Source organism: Cyrtonyx montezumae, unplaced genomic scaffold (genome assembly GCF_038088225.1).
Source record: "Cyrtonyx montezumae isolate F1298 unplaced genomic scaffold, pur_monq_1.0 scaffold_3, whole genome shotgun sequence".
Lineage (NCBI taxonomy): Eukaryota > Metazoa > Chordata > Aves > Galliformes > Odontophoridae > Cyrtonyx > Cyrtonyx montezumae.
In genome coordinates this window covers 116,529,515-116,548,019 of record NW_027072034.1, presented here as the reverse complement: position 1 = coordinate 116,548,019, position 18,505 = coordinate 116,529,515, and the positions used below count along the sequence as shown (strand labels likewise).

Sequence of the window (18,505 nt, the reverse complement as noted above, 5' to 3'; positions counted from 1 at the left end):
TCAAAGAAACAAGGAATACTTATTTAGTGACCATCTGAGCAAAGATTTAGTGTAAAAAGCTTCCCTGCCATTGCACAAGAAATGTGGAGCAGAAACTTGTGTCTCATACTTTCTCTAAGTATGATGATCGTTCCATAATCTGGAACCTCTCCTGACTTTACTTTGAATATCAGTAAAGAGTGAGGCAGAACTCCAGTGAATGATGGTCTCTCTAGTTGCACCTCTGGTCCTTGGAGCAGATACCTACTGACAAGTTAGAAAACAGGTAATTTATTTAAAAGAAGATACTTAGAGAAAACAGTCCAAACTACTTCAGCTTTGGTAGCCTGTCCCAAATTTTCCTTATTATCACACAAAATAGGATGGGCTGTGTGTATGCTAGAAATGTACCCATATTTTACCTCCAAGTAGTCATCTCATGAGAATTCCTGGCTCCATGTCTTCATTCAGCTTAATATCTCATTACATTCTCTTCCGCTTGAAAAGAGCTCATCTTTGCTCGAAACTGGTCTGTACTGTCAGCTCAGTGACTTGACTTTACTGCATGGTGGTGTCGCTGAGTATTTAAAACTAAGCCTATGCAGTGTGGTGAGATTCCTGGAAGTATAAAGGAAAAAAGGTGTTAAGGAGAGGTGGCAGCTTCTTAAAGAAGATATTAAGTACAAACTCTTCCAATATGGAGAAAAGCTAAGGATGTGCAGTAGAAGACTAAATCGTGAACATTTCACTGCCCCAGAAGGAAAAAATGTTTTTTACGAAGTGGGAAATAGGTCTAATTTCTAAGAGCAAGGCTAAAAGGAGGACATGTAGGAACAATAAAATCAAAAGTTATTCATATGTGTAATGGGTGGTAAGAACTCATACTTTATGTACATTAGTAACAAAGAAAAGACTCAAAAAAGTGTTAGAGTGTGAAAAGGATCAATGGATAATGTTGGGAATGACAACGTGTATTTTTTGTTGGCTTGCGTCTTTCCTGGGGAAGTGTTGGGACTGCTATTGCTGTTAACATGAGGGCTGTACTACCACTGCTATCCCGGGCAGGTGGGCTGGTGCCTACATGCCAGATCTGGACAAGTGAGTGTCTTTTTATAACCTGTTATCTACGCAGTGACGTACACGTCTCATCCCCACCCACCAATTTTAGAATGGCTTGTCTGGAGGAAATGGCTGTGCAATACATGAAATACTGATTGAAGGTGATTTGGAAAGGATTTAGAAACAGTCAGCCACTAGAATGAAGGCATGGGTCCTGGAGATCCCAAAGGTGGGTGCTTTGCAAATGCTGGTCAGTACTTTTCTTAATGTTTTTTAGATGGTGGGAGCATTGAGCATGATGGCAATATATAGAAGGAACTGAGCTGGGAGGGATGAAAGGCACTGTGAAAGAAACAGATATAACTCAAAGTGATCTTGATCAGTCAGAAGTAATCATAAAAAGAACAGTCATAGTTCAATATATACTACTTTTAGGAGTAACCAACTTCAAAGATTAAGGTTGGAGAATAATTCCTAGGGAGCAGTTATTAAGAAAAAAAAGTCTGACAGTTGCACTGAACTGTGAGCCAGGACATGAGTCAACAGTGTCATGCTGTGGTGTGTAGCGTTCTGGGATGAACAGGGAGGAACACAGCCTGCAGTACATGGAATGAATAACCTGTTTTCTTTGCCTGTTCCTGATAATGCTAATACTACAGATTGTATAAGAAGAGAGCTGGTGCTGCCTTGGTGGGAGTAGGCCAGCAATGGAACAGTTTGCCTGGGGAGGTTATCACGATTTTTGGATGTCTTCGAGAAGGATTAGGAAAATCATCTCTTAAAATAATAGAAGTTTACGGAGATTTTTCTGTAAGGCCTATTCTAGATGTAATTGCGTTGTTTTCTGACATGCTTCTCCTCTTAAAAATAATAATAAAAAAATATATGTATCCTTTTACTCCTTGGTGTATCGCTGTTCTGTGGAAAGGGATTTCTTAAAATTTAGTAAATCCATAGCGGTTGTCTTGGCACAGAACTTAATGGGACAATGCTTTAAGCTACTGATACATTTGACCAAGTTCTGAAGCAGTAAAAACCCCAAGCCAGAACATCTTCATTTGGCAAAACTCTGTGAGAGTTCCTTACAGACAGAGTAAGGACTGAAACTTGCTTTCTAATCAACATATTTTCTGAAGACTTCGAAAATGCATGTAACAGTCTGACATACCAGCTGTCACCAGAAATCGTGTCCCCCCACCAACACCCGCGTGCAGTATGTTGGCACTCATGTCACACAGAGAAGGAGTGTTGACAGGTCCTCTTGCTAGTCACCTTAGAAAGAGAGAAAAGAAATCAGGGTTCAGCAGAGGAGAGCTGGCAATCACAGGAGAGCTGGCAATCACAGGAGAACATCAGAAGCGACAGAACCAGAACAGTCTGAATAAGGAGCTGATGGACTGACCCAGAGCTTTTTCAAGCCCAAAAGGAAATGCAGGCAACAAGAGGGAAATACTCTGTAGCTTCATCTGTATTTGTTTTGGTGTTTGGGGCTGATTTGAAGCCCTGTCATCCTGGGACAACAATGCAATGCCGTTCATGGCCAGTCTTACCAAATTCTAAAGCCTCCAGTAGCTTTACTTGCATTTGTGTTAAAATTGAATCATATTTTCTTTTGACTTAGAAGCCGAACTTGATTTCCAAGCCAATGCTTGACAGCATCCTTTGTCTTCGAGATGAGAGATGGAAGTATGTCCGCAGCCTGCTGACCCCAGCCTTTGGTGATGCCAAACTGAAAGAGGTAAGGTATAGACAGTGTTGCATTCCTGATTTAGAAGGTGTAGTTGTTTTCATTTGTGTGAGCATCTACTAATAAGTTAAAAATTCTGCCACTTTTCGGTTTACTTAGATCTTAACATTGTGACCAGTAGAGAGTGTACAGTGTGGTCCAGTCTTAGACTGGTGTAAGTCAGAATAGCTCATCTGAGGAGATGATCCTCTCTTTTTCTCTATATACACCATATAGATGTGTAGCAAAGTATACATATATATATAAAAACTTAACCCAGCCCTTTTAGGAATGAGCTAGAGCACAGAAAAGGTTATTGCTCCCAACTGGTGCATAGCTTTTCATTATTTGCAGAGTCAGCAGCTCTCACGTTAACACGGGAACTGCTGTCAGTCTATTTTCATTTCTCTATCTCCTTTCCCCCTCCTTCTTTTATATTCTTTAATCCTTTCATATAATAAAATAAGTCACTGGAACAGAATGTCATTGCCAGATAAATACCTCTGACTGAAAATAAATGTCTCCACACTGACCTGATGCTAATTTCCTATAAATGTCTCAGCATTTACTTAGCCACGGGAACCCATTACTCAGTAACAAAGTTCTATTCCAGTGACACGGTATCTCTTAATTAAATGCAGATAAATGATCGACTGGTTAAAGTCTTCTTTCAAAGGAAAAAACAACCAACAAACCACCACTTCTTCCTTTATGGATTTTATTCTGAAAGGGAGGCATGCCTCAATCCGGTGCCCAGTTCTTGGTTGTAAAATTTTCCACTGGGCAGACGCTTGTGTTGTTTTGACATGCCGCTGTCGAAATCCACAGTAACATCTCAATGTGTCTGGCTCTTTCGGCTCTATAGACAGTGGTCGCTTAGCAACGCTGGCTGTCACCTCCTTATTATGGTAAATTCTAATTGGCCGCAAGCCTGCTGAAGATGCTGATTAATCACAACTGACAATATCATTGGTTATGCACCTCGACATTTGCTCTGTCACCGTCTCCATCGCGGAATTTTATGGACACGAAGATTTTCAAATATTCAAGTGATTAGTTGCTAATGGTGTGGTGGGAGTGGAGAGTTTTACATTTTCTGAGCTGAAATTAATCTGCCTTACTGCAGGTCATCGGCAAAGTGCAGCTCCCGGCTTTGACTCTTTGCTGGTGAACTGACAAAAGATAATGCTCTGCTCCCTTTGGTTTGCACAGATCTACCTCTGCCAGCACCAGCAGAGCGAGATGAGGGTGAGCTGGCTGAGGCCCTGTGTGTCCTGCTTTGGGGCCAGGCAGATACAGGTCTGCAGGGTTTGACTCAATGAAACTGAGGTGGAAGAAGTCATGTTGCTCACTTCATGATGCTCCGTGGTAGAGCTGCAGTGCCTGAGGAGGTGCTGGTAGAAGGTAAAATGGAGGGACACTTCACACTTTGTGCCCAGCATGCGTGCAAAAATTGCAATCTTTACTTTTACTTGAAGGTCAGCTTTTCCCATCCTACCCAATCCAAACTTTGTGTAAGGGGTGTAGGCTCTAAGTTACCTAGAAATGCTATTTTTCTCCTCCCAGTCTATACCAAGTAGGAAAATAAGAAGAGTCTCTTAAAGGCCCAACTTTGTTTCTTTGTCTCTTCACAAGAAGTCTGTCCGATCCTACCCACAGAAATGCTGGCAATAAATCTATGTTAGCTTAAGAACCTCTTTTGTATGGATGTACACTGCAGTTCTCTTTCAACCCAAATAGATAGATAGTCCTTGGATCTGAAGTTAATGCAACATAACTCTTCACTTGTATGCTTCTCGTGTTGTTTAATTTAGAAGCCATACCAACACTTCTCAAAGGAAATCAATGCTCATTAATTATGATCCCACTATTTAATTCTCCCATATTTAGTACTCTGCCAGAACTTATACAGCAGCATGGAAATAGAAATACTGTGTTCTAGCATTGGCCATACTAGTGAGTGTTCAGGGTCATCTAGAAGGCATTCTGTTAATAATAAACTCTTCTTCTCTGACCCAATGAATTATAAATGAGTTAGTTTTGTTATGAATGTATTGTGTAAGAACTTGTACTTGTTTGATACTTATTTATAAATACTGCTAGACAAATACCTCATTTCTTCTCCTAAGGCACTGATCTGATTCCTTTGCCACAGAGGTCTAAACTTTGACAAAAAAAGAAAAAAGAAATCACCACAGTCTTCCTGTCTGTTCACCCTGGATGTCTACCTTTCCTTTGTTCATCTGGACAAATGCTCCAGCATCACTGGGGAGACCACATAACATCAATGTAGCTCTGGAGCGTGGTTTACCCAGAGTGCTGCAACCCCAGCTCTGCTATGAACATAGGCTTGTCTGGACACTGAGAGAACTGGGAGCTGTTAGCCTGTGACAGAGTTATAAAAGTTAACAACTCTGCACTCCCCATAGCAATCCCTTCAGAAAAAAAGAAGACGTGCAGAGAGCCAGAGTTGGGTATAGACTCCTCATATCTCAATTTCAGAAACGCATGGATCTATTATGATGCTAAAAGATAACATCAGTAGTAGCAATAACAAGAAACTGATCATCATCTCTTTGAGCTGTCCACTATGGGACAAAACCCAAGGTAGAGAGAATATATTTTGCTAGGGTTTGACCTATAATGCCCCACTGAGCTGATGTGGCTGGTGACAGAGATGTACTTCGCCCTTTTGTCTCCACAATATTGGTGTAGTGTCACTGAGAAGTTCACTAAGCATGATAAATTTCACCTTGGTTTGGCAAAAAGCTTCCAAGAACTGATTTGCAAATGAGGAAAATTTGATCCCAGAAATGTGCACAGTTAGGAGGAATTAATTGAAACCAGAGGTTCTAGAGCTATTGGGAACCAGTGCAATGATTGCTGCTTGAATGTAGACGTTGATTTTCTAACATTTTCCAAGAATTTTCTAGCATCTTTTGTGTTTGCTCTTTGTATCCTCAATTTCATACTTCAGAAGCTGTGCTCTGCTTCGCTGATGTTTTCAAGGAGTTCCATACTCTGGGTGTTCTCTCTAATTTTCTTTTTCAAATGAATATGCAAAGATTAATAAGCAATCCTCTCCATCCGAAGGAAGGTTTGGTTCCAAGGAACACTAAATTCAACTACTGTAGTGGTGAGGATAGTCAAATGACTTAGGTTTGATCCTACAGTAAGATCCAATGTGCGATGCCTCTGGGATTGGCACCAGAGCTGATAAGTGGATGTGATACTTCATGTGAGACTCTTAAGTAGACCCTATGAACCATTGCTATGGAAGTACTGAGAATGAGGAAAGACAGGAAGCAAGACAACCAAGGCATTTCACTTCCAGCCTTCATTTCACAGACTGGCTTTGTGAGATCAGTAGAAGCAACTTAAATACTCTGTACATGAAACGTCTTTCATTTGTTAAATGGGAATATTACCAGCCACTGAAAGTTGATCCAAGCTGTAATGCATGAGGAATTTGTAAAGTAATATAGCTGGAGGTTCTTAAGTAAAAGATGAAGTTCCCTGTGTCCCTTCATGCTCTCCTCAGCTATTATGTACTGAAACCAGCTGATATGTTAGTGATCTTGCTGTACTGATCTTGATCCCCTATTTAGTATTTCTTATTTCGCTCTCTCTTTTTTTTTTTTTTTTTTCCTGTGGTGCCTGTGATGATCCTGCAGTTCTGGACCCCTTGTCAGACTTGATAAATAGCTTTGCTCTCTTTTACAGCCAACACCAGCAGAAAACCTATTGATTTTTATTTATTCTGATAGTGCAGCAGTACTCTTGTCATCTCCTATCAGTATGCTGGGAATCTTCTTCTCCATTAACTAACTATTAAAACAAAACGGAGCACAAAAATTAAAGAGTGCAGCATAACGTAGCATTGTCCTGAATAACTTGTGGAGTTTGCATTAAGGTCTATCAAATAAAGAGAGATGCAAAGCAGAACTTGTGATAACATAACAGAAAATCCTCTAGTGTCACTCTCAGGTCTGTAGATCTTCCAGATCCCACTAGGACAGCTTCTGACAGTGCAGCCACCGAGGGTTCCTTGATTTTCTCTTGTTCTGCTCTTAGAAAGTGGTCAGAAGTATTTTAGAAGGGCCTCTGGGAATCACTGTTGTTACTAACTAAAGCAAGTGCACTTACCTTAGATGAGGCAAATCACTGACTTAAGAGCTGGTATGTGAAACGTGCATGTCCTTGGGCCACAACTCAAATGTCTGGTTGAGTTGCTCTCCTTGGTAATTTGTGCCCATGAATTGCAAGGCCCCACTGTGAGGTGTTTGCAGAATCACATATGGGTTGGAAGGGACCTCTGGAGATCATTAGGTCTAACCCCCTGCTAAAGAAAGAGGGGTTTCTAAAGAGAAAGAGACTCTCTCCATGAAGGAAATGCACCTCTGCACTTTTCCTGGTTTTAGTCAGTGACTTTTAATCTGGAACGGAAGAGATCCTTATGCTGGGGATGTATCTTTTTTTTCTCCTTCTTCCCTTGTATTTTATCTCATTCGTGGGACAGGAGGCCTGCCATGACCTCACCATACTGTACTGAACAATAACGTCTCCAGTATGACTGCCTTCTGTGAATGAAATCCAGGCTTCTACCTTACCGTTTTGGTGCTAATAATAAGTGGAATGATAATAGTAAATACTGAGGACCACATTAAACTAGAAGAACATGACTCTGATGCCTTTAAACAGGGCAAACATCCTCATGCACTGTGCATACACAGAATCAGAAGCTAATTGTTGTTATGTGCCAAATCTCATATTGGCAGGATTTATGCAGCAAAGCCCCTGGCATCATGAAAATCTTAACCCCAAATGCTCTCTTTTGGCAAAAGAAGGAAATTTGGACTCTGGGCTACTCTTGCTATCAGATAACTGGCAGATCAAATATTTACAGGGACCATATTGTTTAGATTTTTCTTCATCCTGCTACTCTCAGCCAATCTGAACACAGAGCAGCTGGGGTTTGTTTACCCACCAAGATCTGAATCTCAGGCAGGTTATGCAGCTTTTATGTTCTGATTGGCAAACGATGATGTATAGGAAGTTAGTGATACCCATGGCAGTGCAGATCAACAGGTCTGTTATTGTGCCAATTTTTGAAGTTCAGTGCAGACCACTTCCCTCTACACTAGTTTTGCTTTTCTTGATGATTGAACAAAGAGTTTAAAGTATTGAGGGACCTGAGAATCTTTCAGTCTGTGGTCTTTGTAGTTAGCAGCCTTGGAGGACTTTACGTTCCTCAGGAGAATAAAAGCCCAAATCTGGGATTCCTACGTAGATAACCTCTGTAGCTTTCATATGCAAAAAAATGTCTTCTTGGTATGACTGTCCTATAATTGAAACAGTAAATCAAATCCAAGTGCCCCTCTTCTCATTTTCCTGGTTAGATTTGCTAATAAAAATATCTTATGACTAGAAATGAATTGCAACAGAATTTTGAAAGGTTGGTGGAATGTGGGAAGTTCAGAGGTGCTGTGAGATGCCCTGGCCAGGCATACATGCCCCAACCATGTCTGCCAGCTGTTGGAAAGCAATAGCAGCCAGCTGGGTGGTTTCAAGTCTGGCGATGTGCTGAAGAATAAAAGAGAAAATACAGCAATAGAAGGAAAATCTGAAATGATCACCATCTGTTTAGAAAACATCATACCTGTTAAAATATAGATTTTCATTTTGTTCTCCTTGAATGGCTCAGTTCATTGGAAGGTCTGGACCTAGAGAATATAAAGCATTTCACCCTGGTTCAGTGTGTTGAATAGAAATGTGTTAATTTTGTTGAACCATTTGAGAAGAAGCTCACTGCAGGGGACCTTCTTTAGAAAGCAAAAAGTGCAGAAAACTTTCACATAACACGGTGTGCACCTTGCAGACACATACCAGCTGCCTTTACAGAATACTAATCTGGCTTCAGAATTGTTTTGTGAGACTCCTGTTGCACAGCCCAAATCAATCCAGGTTTGAACTGAAATAGCAGCACCCTGCTCTGTCCTGTGTAGGTATGAGACCTTGAGAACTGCTACATACATTCTTAACTGAGACTTCAGCCTTTGGAAAGCACATCGGATGCTCCCACGTTGGCCTTTTGACTGCGTATAGTCTTGCCCATGTGTTAGGATGGCAGTGTGCCTGCACACAAAGTGTTATGCCAGTTTCACAGAGGTAGAAGTGCCAAGCAAAATGGACTTGGCTGGGCAGCCTGCAGAGCTTTCAGAGTGTGCTGAGAGGCTGCAGTAAGTCTTTTTTGGTAACAAGAATGTCAGAGTAGTAGGACAAGTGTGTTCTCATGTTTGTTGACATCCGTATGTTGAAGAAGGTTACTCAGGAAGGAAAGATGGTTTGCTGTGCATATGTCTGCTAGCACTTGGCATAACTGAGGCAAGAATGAGATATTAAATTGTAGAAGTATCTCTCCCAGTCTCTGTGGAGAAAGTCATAGTTGATAGAGTCAGGGTAATTACTAGATTGCTCCTGTTCCCTAACTCAAGGTAGCAGTTAGCCCCCTGCCCCACCTGAAGATGTAATCAGGGCAAGTGTCTGATGCCTTACATATGTGAAGAGTTACGGAGAGACTTTAAGGAGGTCTTGGTGGTTGCCTGTGTCTGGTTTCCATGAAAGAAGAGAATATTTCACTGTTAGTTATAGCCAGGCTTGTGGGTTAGTCTACCTGACCATCATGTGTCAGTGACTCAAAGAACCATTAGGTGAACAAATTCAGTTACCCATTCCTTAGATAACTGCTATAATTTTCCCTCATAAAACTAGTGATATGCATGGTATTTTCCCAGTGTATGCCTTAAATTCCTTGGACTGAGGGACAGGGGAATGGAAATACTGGATCTCTGGTGATTATATCTGTATGAGATTTTTGAACTATAGAAAACATTATTCCTGCTGATCTGGAGTGTATGTTGCCTAAACATACTGTATATATGCCTAAATGTACTGTAAATATGGATCATGATAGATCAGCAGATGAGACAGGAAATGATTAAAAAAAAAAAAGGAATGTCTTTGCTTGATTGTTCTCTAGGTATGTAGCCATAGGTGGACAAGAGTTAAAGGTCAGATAAGCACCAGGGCCTCTTGAGTTTAGGCCCCAAGCTGGAGAATGTTTTTCCTGTAATATGTAGGTTTACTTTTAAAAGGTAATTTCAGGATTTCATCTTACCTGTGCAGAAGCGCTTCTTCTTGTGGAAAAACCTGAGAGCTTTATACTGTCTACTAGAAAAGTCTAATTTAGAACAACAGATCATTTTAAATTATTCTTATTTTTTACATTTTAGCAATATTTATAATGGAATGTTTTCCTTTCTAGATGATACCACTAATAAACCAGGCCTGCAATGTCCTACTGAGCAACTTAAAGGTTTATGCAGATTCTGGCCGAGCTTTTGATATCCAAAGGTACGTACAGCATACCAGAAACTAATTCCAGATTTATAAAAAGAGTAAATAGCAGAAATTTGGCAGTTATCCTAAACATTTACCTATGAAAGTTTTGGTTTTTTTTTCTCTTGCTTTTGTAAGTGGAGATCTCAGAACAAAAGATGCGCTTGACAGATCCCCTTTCTTCCTTGGGGGGATTCATTGCGGACTTGAAAAGTAATTTTGTGTAAAGCATCTGGTATATTTCTAGCTATTGTTTAATGAAGTTTTAACATCTGGAAGCATTCCCAGTCCAGTCTGCTCTTTACTTTCTAGCAATAATATACAAATATAGATATTGACCCAGTGTCAAATCCTTTTATTCTATTACTTTTTTGCTTTTTTGTTTGAGTTTTTTTTTGAGCACTTAATCATTCTTGCCACATTCCTTCTAACCCTGTCTAATGGCATGCTAGCCTTTTGGGAAACAATGAGATTGGTACTGCATATGAGAATGCACCATTGATTTATAAAATGACACTTTAATATTTTCTATACTGTGCTTTCTCCTATTTGTTATGCATTTAAGACCCTATTATCTTATTTTTTGTTGCTTTTTCAGCAGAGATCTTTCCTGAGCTGTCCACAATACTGTCTACTCCCTTCTCTGAGCAGATTCAGTTCTTCTAAGGCATTTGTATACTGTATGCATAGTTCAAGTACATCCTTTCTATTAGGCACTATTTTACCTACACTTCATTTGCTAGGTTGATCAGTATCTTCTGAAGTTCCTCATGATTTACCCCAGCCTGGAGTAGTCTAAATAATTTTGTTTCATCTAGAGGAATGGATATTTAGCCACTATTTGTCCATCCCTTGCACAGTACATATGTATGTATGTATGCAAGTGTCTGTATGTGTACAAAGATCTCTTTATATTGTACATCTAAGGAGTAACTATGAAACTTCGAGATACATTGCACTTACCATAGTGCTTTGATTAAAACTGACCTTTTCAGTCCTCCTGGGCTTTCCCCTTTTTTGCGTTTGTCCTTTTTCTTTGCCTGATTTTCTAGCTATTGATCCATGATAGGGTTTCACCTCTCAAGAGGCACTTTTGTAAAGACTTTGAATGTAGAAATGAATGATGTTGACCGTCTTAAAATATGATCTTCCAGTTGTTTTATCATACTACCATTTGAGCCAGTGTGACATATATAGATGTGATTCTTATTGCACAGCAGTTTCTCAGAAGTGCCTTGGGAGCTATTTTTTGGTTGTAGATACTCTATTTGCGATCTCTTGTCTTCTTCTATGTTAGTTGTCTTTAGCCATTTTTGTGTTTTATCAACAACTCAGAACATAATGTTTGAGCTTTTTGAATAACTTGGTAAGATAAGTGACTGAGGACATCTGAAACTGTTTTATTGCAGAACCCCTCTTTTAATATTTCAGTGCCCAGTAGTACTTTTTGTTCGTGTGTAAGAGTTGAAAATCCAGTTACTTAACTCTGTAGTGTTTTTTTTTTTTTCTTCCTAATCTGCTTTGGTGTCCTTAGAATGGCATTGGTCCAAGTATCATAGTTAAAAGTATTTTGCTTCATGGTATATACATGGGGTATACTGGGCCTTAGTCCTGCCTTTTTTTAGTTTGTGCTCACTCAGGTTAAGACATAAGAAGAATCTGATTTAAAAAAAAATAGCAAAACAGTCATTGCAAACAGATCAAAAGAATCAAATTGCAAAGATAGCTGACATTTGTAGTTTGTTATCTCAAAATTACTGTATCTGCTAATGCCCAGTAGAAATAAAGCTGGATAAATGGTCAGATCTGTGGGGAAGGATTCAGTAAGTTCTAAAGTGTTCATGCCAAGGTCTTGTAGTTCTCAAAGATTTTGCTTCTCCTCTAAAGAAGTATGGGTTTTGCCTGATGTCAGTTCCTCTTGGTTTTGACCAGCGTTTTGCGTTAGCAGTAACTGTTACTGTCAGTAACAAGAAAGAAAATCCTTTATAGGAAATTTTACTTTTCATTAAATCAGGACCTTTTCATTAAATCGTGGAATCACCAAGGTTGGAAAAGACTTCCAAGATCATTTAGTCCAACTGTCCACTTGCCACCAATATTCACCTAGCAAACCATATCTTGAACATCTCCAGGGACAGCGACTCCACCACCTCCCTGGGCAGCCTGTGCCAGCACCTAACCATCACTTTTGGAGAAGAATTTTTTCCTAATATCCAACCTAAACCTCTCCTCTTGTCCTATCACTAGTTATGTGGGAGAAGAGGCTGACCTGCTATAACCACTATAACCACTGTATCCACTATAACCTCCCTTCAGGTAGTTGTAGAAAGCAATAACATCTCCCCTGAACCTCCTCTTCTCCAGACTAAACAATTCCAGTTCCCTCAGACACTCCCCATAAGACTTGTGCTCAAGATCCCTCATCAGTTTTGTTGCCCTTCCTTTGGACACTCCAGAGCCTTGATATCTTTCTTGTAGTGAGGGGCCCAAAACTGAAAACAGTACTTGAGGTGTGGCCTCTCCTGAGCTGAGTACATAGGAATGATCACATTGCCTGCTCCTGCTGGCAGTGTTATTTCTTATACACGGTAGGATGCCACTGGCCTTCTTGGCCACCTGGGCACACAGCTGGCTCATGTTCAGCCACGCGTTGACCAATATCCCCAGGTCCTTTTCCTCCACACAGTCTTCCAGCCACTCTGCCCCAAGCCTGTAGTGTTGCCTGGGGTTGTTATGGCCAAAGTGCAGGACCCGGCAATTGGTCCTGTTGAACTTCATCCCGTTGGCCTCAGCCCAGTAATCCAGCTAGTCCAGAAGTCTTGTGGCTGACAGGACTGAACTTCTAGGAGATGTAATTTCTGCATTTTTAAGTGAGAAAGAAATTCTCACTTTTGCAAGCTACAATTAATGCTTACGAATTTCTGCATTAGAAATAATAAAATAATCTAAATAATAAAAAGTAACTTGATTTTTTTTAAATAAATTATTAGTAAAATTATTGAGCTATAGGAAAACATTTTCTCTTTGTAGAAGAAGATATTATAAGCACTGGCATTTGTCAGAGTGATGGAAACATCTTTTGTTAATGCTCAAATCTAAAAATAAGAAGAAAATCTGAGACTAAAATTAATGTTACATGGTGTTTATAGGAGCAAGATATTAATGGGTAGGTAAGTTATAGCTAATGGTTTATTACTCTCAATGCAGGTGTTACAATTGCTTCACTTTGGATGTCGTTGGTAGTGTAGCTTTTGGAACTGAGGTGGACTCTCAGAAGAACCCTGATGACCCCTTTGTTAAGAATTGCAGAACATTCTTTGAAATGTCTTTGTTTAAGCCTCTTCTTTTTCTAATCCGTAAGTACGGTCCACCTTTGTCTACTCCCTTATGGTTATTTTCTGAAAATCATTCATACAAAACAACCTCAAGCAGGAGCAGGAAGATGTATTGCAGGCTTATTTCAGGGGTGTTCAGAATTCAACCTACAGCCCAAGTGTATCCTTTAGATTATCATAGTATGATCTACAACTCCTGTCACCGTTAATGTAACTTCCTCCAGAAACTGAGAGCCACAAGATGCAATACTCCAGCTTGATTTGAGTGGAAAGTTTCTGGGACCTGTAGCCTGTGGGCTATTCTTCCATATTAGAACAGAGTAACTGTTCCCTAACCTATAATTTATAATTTATGTGTGGTCCTTGGAAGCCTGAGTGCACAGCTTTTGTGCACTCACTTTACTTGGTAGAGAGACTGAAATCCCACCCATAAACAGCAGTGGACTAATAACCAGGAGAGAGGTAGATGAGCATAAACAGATAACGTAAGTCCTCTAAATTCTTATTTAAATAAACAGAAGTAGCCTAGCTGTAAAGGATAAAGATAGTAAGTGCCAGCACAGGGTATCTTTAAGAGAATCAATTTATTTTCACATGAGTAAATGAGGAATGCAAGAATACGGTACAAAATAATTTAGCTCCAGGTCTGGAACGTTAGGGCAGTGAGAACTGCAGCTGAAGAAGCTGCAGTGTAATTAATTTTCATAAGATATTACTGCATTGCTATCTAGACTTGTTCACAGTAGTGTCAGGTGGTGCAGTAATAAGTTCTTGTGCCCATCTGATCCTACTGGCATTAGAGGTTGCACCTGTACTAGCGGCACATGAAATGTTTCCTTCTGGAACTGTGTATCCAAAATGTCCTGGGACTAATGTTTAACCTGGTTACAAAGTGGGATTTTGACTAATTTCTGAAGGGACAGAGATTTGTTCCTAGACTCTAACACTGTGTCTTCCATTAAAGAAAACTGCTACATCAAGTTCGGGGTTGAATTGTCAGAAAGGGTTGATCTGTTCTACTGGTACGTTACGTGGACTACATTTAAACACTGTGCTATCATGCTGTCATGTTGGCAGCAAGCTTTTCTTATGACTCATTTTTTTCAGTCTTAAACCGTACATGAGTTAATTATGGGTCTGCTGTAGTACAGGACTGCACTCAAGTGCCTAGCTCCTGACTCTAAGGGTGATGGAGTGGAGACCATCTTTGTGGTAACATTCTGTCTTTAGAATCTTTGATACGCTTTGAAAAGCAAAGGAAAACTACAGTAAACTAATGCCCAAGCATTGAAGAACTGTAAATGGGAGTGACTACCACCCAGCTGCATGGGTCAGTGCCATAACTTGTTAGGCAAAGTCAAGATCCTCCACCTTCTGTATGTAATTGTTTCAGTAGGCAAGGAAAATAATTAATCCGTTTGTTATATTGGCAAAAGGAAGCTGAACTGAAATCTGGAAGCATTGTGGAAGTTACAGGGCAAGCTTGGTGGGCATCTATTCAGCAGAGAAGTCACAGCCAAAATGGAAACTGTAAAAGGAAATGCTGTACCAACGTATAGGAGTGGGAGGGAGAGAAAGTGGGGAAAAAAAAAGCTTTCACAAAAATAACACATCCCAGTCGATGTGATTTGTAATATTAATGAAAGGAGGGGGATTTTACATGCTTTTACACTCCACTTCAGTGTTTTCTTCTTAAAAATCTCTTACAGTTTCTTTCCCATTCATAATGATCCCATTGCTTCGGATTCTGCCAAACAAGAAACAAAAGGAATTGAATGGATTTTTTATTCAAACTATAAAAAATGCAATTGTCTTCAGAGACCAGCAAGATGCAGCTGAGGTAAGGCCATTCGTGTGACAAATTTATGGATAAACAAATGCTTTGAGGAAAAACTGGAAGTGGCATGAGCCTCAGTTGAAAAAGGGAACTCAGTCTGTTTGAACATTCAAAGCAATTTAGTGAGGATTTTCTTCATTTTTAGCTTCATGTACCATCATCCAGGCTTAGTGCTGATGCAGAACTGTTAAGACATTACAAGAAAGGCTGCTTCTCTCAGTATTTCTGTTCAAATAAAGATGCAGAAAATGTTGCATCTGGAATGACTTTCCAACCCAGTTTCTAGATCCAGAAGGAAGGATTTATCTTGTAGATTTTTTTTCTCATTTTAGTCAGGATTCATTAAGCTTTCCTTAATAAAACAGAAAGGGGAGTGCCCCTACAAAATGATTCTATCATATCATTAGCAGCTGACAAGGGTTTATATAGTCCTATGTCAGTTCCTACTATTTCTGAAACTGGGAAAAAAGAACCTATACATCTGATTATGAGCAGACATTTTGTACTGAGATGGCTAAAGAGTAAGACAGTAAATCCTACTCAGTATGGAAAATAATTGATGTGCATTAGTAACAAATCAGCCATTACCCATCTCTTTCATCTAGACACAAGGCAGTTCTGATTTTTGTCGTGTGTTAATCACTGTTGTTTTATGCAGTATCTGAAGGCACAGACATTTTAATAAAGGTCTCTCTATTTATGATGTATGAAATATTTTTAACATAAGTGTGTGCTTCAATTTTGGGATATAAAGTTCAATTTTGGGATATAAAAGTTCTTGAGATCTTCTTTTCCTTTTTGGCCATTCTTTACTGCAGAGTGCATGTTAACCACTTAATTAAGGATGTGTAGTGAGAAACAAAGAATATAAAAGAGAATTCCAGAGTAAAGATAACTGTGACAAGTGTTGCATGTCAGTTTACTAGAAATATACCATAACATACCTATCAAGAAGCTGTTAATACTGAAGTGGAGGAGATGTTTCTTTCCACTTTAAAGATGAACAGTGATTCTGATGGGAATAACAGCACAGGTAAGGATGGATCAGATCATCCCAACTTTTTCTCACAGCTTAACCCCACAGCTGTCACCTTTCAGGAAAGTACAGATTTTAATTTACACAATGTTGTATCTAGGGCACATTTAAAAATCAAATAGATTTTCAAAAATATTGCTGCTTTGTACTGTGTTGAATGTTCTACTCTTTTTCTTTGACACTTTTTGCAGTGAAGTCTCACATATTTGTTGTGCTTTATTATCCTATGCTTCCCATCTTTCTTCCAGCCCATCTCTATAAGTCCTTTCTCCCCAATAGCCTTTATGCTTTTTCTCCACCCTTCTTTACATTCAAAAGTTTGTGTGCAGTGCTGAGTAATCGTAAATAATTCATGATTCCAAAACATGGGTGATGTATGTAAGGTGGTTACAGACATCTCATTTCTATTGCACACATCCAGTTGGAGCCTTTAATAGCCCATTTGTGGGGCTGTGTGTGTGGAGGGTTTTGAGTCAGATTTAGTTAATGCATTAACTACTGCGTGTGATGTATTAGTTGAATGTATTTCAGTGTCAGTAGCACTGAAAGCATCAGTCAGGGACTAAATTCTTGACTATTAGAGATAGTCACTCTCAAACTTCCCAGATAAATGACAACAGGTGAGTATGGTTAGGAGAGAAAGAAAAGAAAAATGAGGTTCTAGAGACAAGCAGGAGTCAGCATTCTCTCTGTATACAGTTTGTTTACAGCTTTCAGTGGTTGATGGAGGTGAGAGGTTTAAGATTGTGTTGGAAGGGATAGTGGGAGGTGCAGTGGTCTCAGCCATAGGGTTTGAATTTCGGGTGGTGCTGTGTGGAGCCAGGAGCTGGACTTGATAATCCTCGTGGATCTCTTCCAACTCAGGATAACATATGGCAGTAGTAGCCCAGTATCAGGACAGTATGGAGGAAAGTACAAGGTCCATGTTTACCTTAACAGCATATGCAGAAGTCCATGACTGGCAGTGATCCTTCCTGCTCCTGGACTTCTGCCTAGTTTGCAAAATGGTCAGATGGGAACTATTTGAAATACTCGGAGCTTTCTGAGAGCATATTAAATCCCCTATGCAGTTCAAGAATCATTTTGCGGATTTCAAAAGTGACTGGAAAGTTTGAAAATTCCTTTATTTCCTATTCTCACCAACTGTCTTATTATCCACTCTTGGAATTTGAGATTGGTGGGGCACAAGTTTTGTTATAAGAAAAGACAACTTAATAATTCGCTAAAGACTAAACAATGGTATGTGAAGTGGATCAAAATGCAACTGCTGTCCAATTCAATGCAGAAATGTAATCTATAGAGATTAGGTGTCCCAGGATAGCCCTGAACTTGAAGGAGAATTATGACCTATGTCCTAGGTCTAGAATGATGAAATATAGCCACTGAAATCAGTAGATTTGCACCAAATTTTAATGATCCCAAGGTATAACCAATAGCTACTGGTTTCTTGTGCTAATAATGGGAGCTATAAGCAAAGTCTTACAGTCTTCCTCTGCTGCATTAGATCAATGGGTATTCCTTAGATTGCCATATTCCTAGATGTTACACTGTGCGCATCTTTTACTCCTCATTGATTTTATCACCATTAAAAATGTTTTTATTTTTATCTTCTGGGGAAAAAAGAAAAAAAGAAAAGCATTTGAAGCAAACTATAAAACAATGAAAAGCTCCTTGAGAGTGATTCAGCTGAAGCTTGTCTTCCTATTATCTGCGGTGAACATGAACAAAGAATAAAAAAAAGGCCAAAAAATGATTTGACAAGCAAAGTCAGCTTGTTATCATCCATGTTCCATCAGTAAATGAAACAATACTTTTGAATGCCTAAAGATAATCCTACAGACAGATAGTAATTTTACAGCCAGGTTTAGATCTAATAATATGCTTGCAGCTTATATGAGATCTGTGATGTCACTTTTTTCTCATTCCATCGGTTAGTGCTGCAGATGTCATTTTAATTATATATTATATTTCTGTGGTCAGTCAAATAATTTCAGTCCTGGATATTCTGCTCATTTGGATTATGTACAAAAACATTTAGTCATCATACTTTAAAAATTTTAATATATTACATTTATTCATAGATTCAAATTACTGTAAAAGGCTTTTTCTACTGTTTACAGGAGAGCAAATTTACC

General features: G+C 39.4%; 1 protein-coding gene across 3 annotated transcripts in view; it reads left to right on the top strand.

Annotated features, from left to right (window-relative positions):
• TBXAS1 (thromboxane A synthase 1) overlaps positions 1–18,505 on the top strand; it is a 234,064-nt gene that overhangs the window by 123,805 nt on the left and 91,754 nt on the right. For all 3 annotated transcript variants that reach the window (XM_065743180.1, XM_065743182.1, XM_065743181.1), the window contains exons 5-8: positions 2,660–2,776; positions 10,089–10,177; positions 13,370–13,518; positions 15,207–15,337. In XM_065743180.1, coding sequence (XP_065599252.1) covers positions 2,660–2,776; positions 10,089–10,177; positions 13,370–13,518; positions 15,207–15,337 — 486 coding nt within the window. The remainder of the gene's footprint in view (positions 1–2,659; positions 2,777–10,088; positions 10,178–13,369; positions 13,519–15,206; positions 15,338–18,505) is intronic.